The sequence below is a fragment of the Camellia sinensis genome, chromosome 12, assembly GCF_055761805.1.
Source record: "Camellia sinensis isolate YWXY chromosome 12, ASM5576180v1, whole genome shotgun sequence".
Taxonomy (NCBI): Eukaryota; Viridiplantae; Streptophyta; class Magnoliopsida; order Ericales; family Theaceae; genus Camellia; species Camellia sinensis.
In genome coordinates, this window is record NC_138972.1 from 127,553,455 (window position 1) to 127,563,068 (window position 9,614).

The 9,614-nt window shown below is 34.4% G+C and overlaps 1 protein-coding gene across 2 annotated transcripts; it reads right to left on the minus strand.

Moving 5' to 3' along the window:
• Nucleotides 1-705: 705 nt before the first annotated feature.
• On the minus strand, nt 706-8,642 carry LOC114312284 (uncharacterized). 2 transcript variants are annotated; one of them, XM_082899835.1, is made up of 10 exons: nt 8,219-8,642; nt 6,325-6,387; nt 5,916-5,969; nt 5,541-5,619; nt 5,206-5,333; nt 4,484-4,567; nt 3,797-3,880; nt 2,556-2,707; nt 2,060-2,210; nt 706-1,305 (listed from the first exon to the last, which is right to left on the minus strand). In XM_082899835.1, exons 1-10 carry the CDS (start codon nt 8,573-8,575, stop codon nt 943-945), a joined length of 1,515 nt encoding a protein of 504 aa, XP_082755961.1. In that variant the 5' UTR covers nt 8,576-8,642; the 3' UTR covers nt 706-942. The 2 variants fall into 2 exon arrangements, with proteins under 2 accessions (XP_082755961.1, XP_082755960.1); XM_082899834.1 differs by having other exon boundaries at nt 6,313-6,387; nt 8,219-8,641.
• Nucleotides 8,643-9,614: the final 972 nt, after the last annotated feature.

Genomic DNA, 9,614 nt, shown 5'->3' on the forward strand with positions numbered 1-9,614 from the left:
CGGCGCTAACTGATGATACTGCTAATCCCTGGGGGTCGGGTTAGGCTGACCCACGCTTCCAACACCGTTCTCTGATCACTAAGCCCACCGGGGTACCTGCACAAATGCCCAGCGGGGGACGAGAGGCCCCCAACGGACCCTCCGACGATTAGGTTAGAAGAGAGAGAGGTAAATCACGAGTAGAGAGAGAATAATTATGGGGAACTTAACCTTTTTGTGTCTTGTAAGCCTCCTTATATCTTTGTTCATCATTTCCTTGTTCACTCTGATCTGTCATGTTGGTCGAAAATCTATGCTCTAACTTGCCTTGTTCATAGTGAGACTGCCCGTTCGGACGTAAAAGGGTTATTGCATTTAATGCTGCAAGAGTCTCATTAATGGCTAATGTGTGGTGCAATAACTCTGCAGGATCTGTCTGTTTACGTGACTGGTTCTCCTCTTGAAAAATGTTTAGATACTTGATGTAACGTTGGGTTTCAATGATGTTGGGCTTTAGTGCTTAAACCGTGAATTGGACTTTAAGTGGTAGGCTGAAAGCCTCTATGGATCCACTGATGTCAAGTTTACCCAAAAAAAAAAAAAAAAACACCTACCCAACTTTCCAAACATCTCGTGTAAAGAAAATTATTTGACACAGATAATTTTTAAAAATTTAAATAAAAAAAATAAGTGTTTAAAAAAAATACAAACATTATCCTTTTTGAGTTTTTATGTTTTGAAAGAAAAATGATTAATCATCATAATTTTTATACAAAACACGAGTCATGTCATTCTATGTTCGTACAATGTTTTTACTTGGATAAACATTTATCTCAAAAAACAAAACAAAAAAAACTATAAACAACACAATTAAGATAACAAAAAATAGTACCAAATATGAACTAGAACACCTCCAACAACTTTTTTTCCCAACTGTTGCAGCCAATTCAGTGAATCTGGAAATCAGTTCGTGTCAAAAAACTGATCTTGTTTCATCAGAACAGCAGTTGGAATGCAACCTTTATGCTCAGATTCCTTCAGACAGGCCTCTTGTTTTACCATTATCTTAACCGGTTTCCCGAGTTTTGATTTATCTCTCATCCCTGCGATTTCAAGAGCCTTCGCACAAACAGGAAAACCCTGATCATCCCAGGACTCGATGATCACGCCGGAGCCAATGCATGTTCTTCCCTCATAGAAGGCTGTGAACTGCCCAGCTGCCAGGCCTTGATCATCTTTGGATATCTGGACAACTGCAACTTCATGACCATCTTCGCCACATTCCATTGTCAAGCTACAATCGTAAAAACCAGGGCCATGTCGAACCTGGAAAAAAGAAAAAAAAAATTCAGACAAATTTACAACAGCAGTGTTGCTTTAAAGAATAAAAAATCAAAGCCTTGGGCTCTCAACAATAATGGTTTACAACGTTTTCTGCAAACTTTTGTTTTCTCACACCAAATGTCAAAAAAATTCTGTTGAAACAATGGAGTGTAACACTGCATTAAATCATTCTCATAAAGCTGGGCCATCTCCATACATTTTCCAAAGGGAAATATATATATAAAATAAAAATAAATAAATAAATAACATTTTTTATCGACACAAGCATTTTTAGGAATCTTAACACTATCAAGGTCAGCACGTGAATGAAGAGAAATGAATACTGCTGCCAGCAGAAGATTTTGCCTTTCCATGGACAATCAGCTGTCTTTGTATTTCATCTATTGGCCAGTCATTTCCCATAAACTGGCCTCATCCTCCTAAACAATGTACATAAAAGTCATGGAATTATCAATTTCATTTCACTCATTATTCCAAAAGAAAAAACAAGAGCCCCTTCAGGAAGATTATTCATTTTTTTGTACCAATCCTTAATGGATGCCACACGCATGCAGGGGTGATCAAAAAGATACTAGTGCTCTAACGAAAAATTCCTCTTCACATCTAACAAAAAATTCCTCTTCACAGATAATATGTCAGATATGTTTAAAACCAACTATATTCCTAGAAATTAAACAGTATCTAATTGTAATAAAAAAAAAAAAAAAAAGGATTTGGTGATTCATCAGGCTACTACCTTGCACTGGAGTTGATTCATCAGGCTAGGAGGCGAGCCACTAAGCCATTTGAGGGATCCAACACGAAACAAGCGCCTCCTTTTGCCAAATGAGTAATAGTTCCTTGATATGAAGACTACGTTGTTTTTAGCATCCTTCTCAACAACATACCTATTTAAGATGCGGTGAGTACTTGGAAAATTCCCATTATGGCTGAAGTAAGTGCAGAATTTGAGCCAAAGAAATATTGTTGAAAACCAATCTTTGAAGTGTATGGAAATGAAAAATGATAAACTATTTTAAACATGGTCATCAATATAGAACATGAACATCACACTGCATTGGAATGCATTACACTAGGACAATAATGACTGGTATCCAAAATAATGCTATAAAAGCTTTACAGACCTTATATGAAAATGGTAAATGGCTGCCTACTTTTTTACTTTTTTATATTTTTTTAAATTTTTTTAATTATATTTAATAATACTATAAGAAAGCAAAAGTAGAGCATACCAGGGACCCCCAGAGAGTCGCAAACCTTGGCGTTGGCCAATCGTGTAGAACCAAAATCCCCGGTGTTTTCCAAGGAAATCTCCTGTCTCGGCTTCCAATATGACACCTTCCATCTCCCCAATGTGTCTTGCAACAAATTCACTAAATTTTATCTGTCAGTGAAAACCAGTTTAAGGAAAAGAAGCAAACACAACTTGTTAAAGAAAACAACACTGCAGAAACAGAATAAACAACACAAACCTCAACAAAAGCTCAAGCCTCGAAGGGGCCAAAAAGGACAAAAAGAAACAAAATAAAATGAAAAATCTATCCAAGACTCTTACAAGTTACAAGAACTAAAAAATAAAACATCAACAAACCCCTCCTCTACCCCCCTCCACTTCAACCTCTTCTATCTCTACCATCGTAATTGATGGTACTGATCAAATTCTTTACATACCTTCCACTTCTGATTTTGCTTCTCCCACTCCTCCTAGCAGAGAATGTTTCGTTGGATGTGCTGACCAAGCCCCTAACATCTATTCTGGACAGCAATCCAGGCCCAAACCCCTTAAAAGCCTGCATGGAGAAGGTTTTCCTCTTGCTCAGCCCCAAAATACTCCGAGGCTGTTCATGAAGCCCAAAGTTCAAAAACTTAGGTACACTCACCATCTGATAGAATCTTTTTTGCTTTCTTCCGAATACGGCCCATAACTTCTTCTAGCCCTAAATAAATTTTCACTGGGTACTTGCCTCTCTCAGCCAGCCCATTTGAAAAATCTCTGCTCCAGCCGATTCCATTCCCTCATTAGACAAATGGCATACATTCTTTATGTGTCCTCTTATCCACCACATCTCCTACCCCTCTTCCAGATATCCCCCTTCTCAGATTTGAAATAACAGACCGTTTAACAGACAATTTATCAAGATATTACATCAATTAATAGTTTTCAGAGCCCTTGACAGAGCAGAATGACGAGAACGGATTCATGTAGCCGACTTCACCTAATATGGACACAAGGCTCAGTTTCATTTGGTTTGGTAATGAACAGTTATCAGAATTCATTGGATTGAACCTCTCTATTATCTAAAATGCAGGGACTTCTTATAATACATATGTGCATATTGTAGAAGTTAACAAGTCCCATAAATTCACAACTCCTACAGCTATGATTATGGATGGCATCAATGCTTAGAAGTTCTACATTAAGATATAAATGAAAATTCTTCAATTGAATCAGTAGTTATTAGGGAAGGCATACCTTTCCAAGGAAGCATATTCCTTGAGAATCCTTTCTGTCTTTATTAGGCAAATCAAATTTTTTCGCAAGGTAACGGACTTCATCCTGCAGATTATTTGGTAGTGTAAAAGAAGAAGAATCAAAAGGAAAGATGTACGTCTCAGAGTTCGGTCAAATACATGGATTCATATTTCTTTTTAAAAAATAAATAAATAAAAATAAAACTATCTCAATGTAAGTGCAATTTGCTTTTTGAAAAATAATGAGGATTGAAGAAACAAACTGCACATCTATACCATACAAAAGGAAGCCACCCTACCACTTACTAAGAAGTTGAGTTTCTACCAATTACAAAGATGAAAGTTTTAGTACTTAGCAGTAAAAGCACCTAAAAAAACGAAAAAGAAAGAAGAAAAAGTAAAGCATCCAATTCATCAACTACAAAATGGATGAAGTGCCCAGTTTCACGAAGTAGCCTCATCCAATGGCTTGTTCCCCCAAAAACAAGAGAATACAGGCAAGCCATCATATCGTATCATGCCTTTTCCTTTCTACCATAATGTGTGGTACTAGTTTAATTTGTTTAAGAACTATAGAATACTGTGAAAAATGAAAATACATAACAAGTATTGCCTACGATCTCAATTCTATAATATACACAAAAACCATATAAATTTGGTACAAATGTTAGAACTAATTTTAACCAACCTTTGGGATACATCCAAGAGGGAAAATCAACCTTTTAAGTTGGGACTGTGAGAGATGTGAAAGAAAGTATGTTTGATCCTTTACCTGAAAAGTGAAAATCAAAGGTATAAACCACAACAGGCATTATGAAAAGAAGATACGATTACCTAATTTTAACAACGAGAACCACTCATCGATTATTTGAACTAAGTTCTAGGCTTTTGAAATCTAGAGACCAGAGAGGGAAAGAGGAAAAGAGGTTGCAGCAGTAGACTTCAGTTGTGAGAAAGGGAGAGTAGAGATATATATGCGAAAGTTGAAACTATGGAGAAAGATAGATAATGAAATGGCGTGGCATAAAGTCTATTTGTGCCTAGCCTCTCGGGTTGACTGATATATATTTTTTCTTTTCTTGAACTTTTAAATTTATTCTGATATACTTCTTAGTATAAAGTATAAACATTGATGGTATTGATCTAAATTGGTCTTCTTTGCCAACCCTTGGCCAACAACTCTAGGGAGGTCACTATAACTATAGAAACCTGAGGGATTGTCCCTGCAATTGTTAGGAACCTCAAAGGTGGTCACTGGTCAGCATAATTTACACCAAGAAAATAGTAAAAAGAAATACCACATAACAATTTTATTGTTTTCTTATCGAGAAAAAAGAGAGAAACTAAAAAAAATATATATTGAGTTCGCTCTAGTAAAGGGAATAGAGAACAAATATCTCACATAGGTACCATGTCATTTGATAGTTTCAAAATAGAAGGCTTATCCATTTGATCTGTAAATGAGTGAACAATGTTTGCATAATGTCCAGAAGCAACATAGTCAAATGTCATCCCACTAATGGCATCCATGAATGCACCTGAAAACAAAAATGATATGAATTGTATCCAAGAAAGCTTTTCCAAAAATTACTTACCAAAGAAGAAAAAAAAATTAAAAAAATTGTATCGAATGAAAAAAGAAAAAAAAAAAAAAAAGAAACAGAAAAAAGAAAAAGGATAAGAATAATCATAAAGGAAGAAATAGGGGAGATCAATGCAGCTGCAAAATAGCCAAAATTACGTACCAAACTTTATCCTTGTGTTGCAAAGAACATCTGGGTTAGGAGTACGGCCGCATCGGTACTCCTCAATAATGTAGGAAACCTGAAATATGGACCTATAAGTTTCACAACTTCATCCAAGTATTATCTTTTCCCAGTTACAAAGCTCCCCATAAGTTTCAAAAAAAGAAAAAAGAAAAAAAAGAAAGGAAAAAGGGCAAATGTACAAACTAGCAAGGGAATAGATAAGGACAACATAACTAGAACCCTGAATTAAACATACACCAAAACATTAAACACCTGACAGTTACATAAAGGATTTTTGACAAGCGATAAAGCTTTTGTTTAACAAGGAGTTAGTACTACAACAGAATCAAAAGATCCAACACCTTTACGTACCACATTTTTCCAATATTCATCTGTCAAATGCACTACTTCCAAGGGTACATCAACCTGAAATCACTGTAGAGATTTAGATGGAAGAATGATCTTTCAATGTGGGACAAGTTACCACGTTATCATAAACAAGAAAATGGACTTCTGATGTGAAAATGCAAATGGTTCAATGGCAACAAGGTAAAATGACTACCAACTGAAACATCTGCAAACCAAACCTAAATCATAAGATTCAATCATAAAATTGAACCCCAATGATAAGATTAAAAGGATAACTATAAATAAAAAAAGTGATTAAAAAGACATATAAAGACCTTCGTAGATTCTCAGATTTTCAATGCAACTCAATATTTTCAATTCAGAAAATACAACTGCCAAAAAATGAAAAAGATGGAAGGACCTGATTGCATACAGCTTTTGCATACTTCAAATCCTCTTCCCATGGGCATTCGGACCAAAAGTTTTCAAAATCTTCCTACAACACAATACAGTTTAGAACCAAGGGTTTATATTTTCCCGAAATGCTAAACTAAATAAAGTGATACGCCATCTTATACGAGTGCAAAAAGATCATTAACATCAACATAAAACTAGTAGCCAACAAAATTTCTGAAATTCCATTGGAACATGTGGTAAATAGGAATGAATCATGAAATCATAAAAAAATCACGCAACAAATCTTCACCGACTTCATTTATCATTTACAACGGTTTCTATTAGTTTGACCTGACTTTATTAACCAAATAAAAACACCACGATATCATATACCAATATGCTTTAAAAATTTTAGATAATGAATAGTTATGTTACAGCCAGAAACAAATTAGTATGTATATTTTTTACAAAGGTCTAGTCTGATAAACGCATTAAATGATATCAAGGGCAAGTTGTGACTGGTATCTAGAAATATCGTAATATATTGATTTTATGAGTAAAAATGATACGTTTACAGAATATATGTATATATTATATAAACCAAACAAAGCCTTAAATCCTATCAAATGGGGTCGACCATATGAATTCTTCTTCTCCACGCGGCCCTATCAAAGGCCATTTCATTAATTAAATTAAGTAGATTCATATCAAATTACGTGTTGGCTGTCGGCTACCTAACACACAACCCTCCTCCTTAACCCGGGCTTGGGACCAGCGGAGTTGTTAACAACGCCGGCGGAGTTATATGTATATTATATATATATATACAAAATTATAACAAAAATGATGTCGGAGTGGCATTGTTAAAAATATAAGTTATCTTGCTGGGTGTTTTATTTTGAAGGGATGATATACAAAACTTGCCACATTATTCTGCATTAATTTTTTGTACATATTTTCTGTTGGTTTTTCTTGTTTTTGTTTTGATAACTGAGTGTTGGGGGCATCTTGCGCACACCTCAACTAATCCCGGGGCCCTAAATATAACATCTGGGCACACATCTAGTGGTCCATTGGGGTGACTCAAATTTTTGTGTTCCTGATACACTGAACCCAATATGTATTTGCTCATACCTAAGAATGATATAGAACACTTGCATTAGTACAAAGCAATTTGTGTGTGTATCTTATCAATTGGCTATCAGTCAATGCCAACTATTACCAAAATCATATGGATAGAGTCATTGTGACTGAAATGATACTTCAAGCATAGAAACTAACAGCCAGTGGCGGAGGGAGCATGGGCCCAGGAGGGGCACATGCCCCTACTCAACTTTCTAAAATTTATGTTTAGTTATAGGTTAATAAATTATTTCTCACTTTGCCCCCTTCTAAATTTGAATATATACTCTCTTTTTTTTTTTCTTTTTTTATGACAAAATAACTTTTATAATATTATAAAGTCTACCAATAAATGTTTCTTTTCTGTTCTTTTTATAATGTTTGTTAATTTATTCTTATTGGTATATTGTTTTCTTCTTCTGGGATGAATATATGTACAAATATGTAAAAGATTACTTGTTGTTTGATGAAATTTCTATTTCTTAATAAAATACTTGCTTTTTTCTAGAGCCGATCATCACAGTCTAAGTTGATGTCTTGGTTTAAAATGGGGGTTAAGTTTGTTAGGGTTGAAGTAAGGCAGGGTTGGAACACTATTGTGGATATAAATTTTATTATTGGCCCCTCTGAACTAAAATCCTATCTCCGCCACTGCTAACAGCCATTCTGATAGTAAACATTATTCATAATCAGACATACATTCCTTTGAATTCACCTTCAATCGTAAGCCATTTCATTAAATAGCATCAATCAACTAATAAAACTTAAGCATCCTCTACAAACCCTAGAAAAATTCAATTTGAAGATACCTGAAACCAGATTTTGAGATAGAAGGCGGTGCAGGAATGGCCAGCGGCGTGGAGGAGACGAAGCGCAACGCTGCTATCGACACCGCCGCTGAGAAGCACTGCGACCTTGAGATTCTGATTGGGCATCGAACAAGAGAGGTGGTGATGGGGGACGAGGTGGTCACCATTGAAGGTCGTCGTCAGCGACTGTGAAGTCTCCGCGGAGGAGGAGAGAGAACGAGGCCTCAGCCTCGCAACGAAGAGTCTAGGGTTTAAGGGTCGAAGAAGGAGGGTTTTGTGGGAGGAGAGAGAGAGGAACAAGTGTTTTAGAGAGAGAGGGGTGGGGTGGAGGAGGAGGTGATGAGAGAGAGTAGCCATTGTTGCCGAGCAGGGCCCCGCTCGTCATCCTATATTTCTAGACGGGTAATGCTATTATTTTATTTTTTTTATCAAATAAATAATTAAAGTGAGATGTTTAATCGTTTATTTAATAAAAATTTTGAGATTTATAAAAGTTTTCTTTTTAGACAAGAGCAGTTTTCTTTTTAGACAAGAGCTCAATCATCGATTGGGTAATTATTTATACGTAGTATTGTATAGTATACGTGATATTTTTATAATAGGGTGGATTATATTAACGGTTTTTATAATTTAGAGTTTGTATTATTTTGGTCATAGATTTTTTAATTGTCATATATTTGACTATGAATTTTGAATTTTATTCTAAATAAATACAATTGATGATACCATTAGATTTTTTAAAGGCAAAAATATCAATTTGATAAAATATAAATTAATTTAACAAAAATAAATTACAAAAAAATATTTTTGAATTTTTAAAAATTATTTCTATCCACTAAAAATCAAGTCATACATAGCTTAAGAATTTTTTGATAAGTCATTTCTTACGTTGGTAACTTATTTAATTATTTGTTAATTTTACGACATTTTTACCATTTGAGGCCTGTTTGGTAACTATTTTATTTTCAGTTTTCAATTTATATTTACAAAAATTTTAAAAACTGTCATAAAAACTTGTTTGATAATTTTTTTTAGTTTATAAATTATTGTCTCAGTTTGTAAATTTGAGGAAAAAACGTAAATTCAAAAAATAAATTTACGTTGGTTTTTAAACAAAAATTTAAAAAATTTACTAATAATTTTTTTTTTCAATTACATTTTTTTTCAAATAATTTTTTTTCCAATTAATTTTTTTTAAATGACTTTTTTTTCCAACTAATACTAACCAATGGGGCAATTAATAATGCTACTTTAAACCTTAGAGAGGTGATTGTAATTTTTAATATGTGAGGGGGTGTCAATGTACTTTACCCAGTAATGGTAAAATTAGTATTTAAAAAAATTAAATTGCTGAGGGGAGGAAACTTTAAACCGCAGGGAGGGAGATGTAATTTTC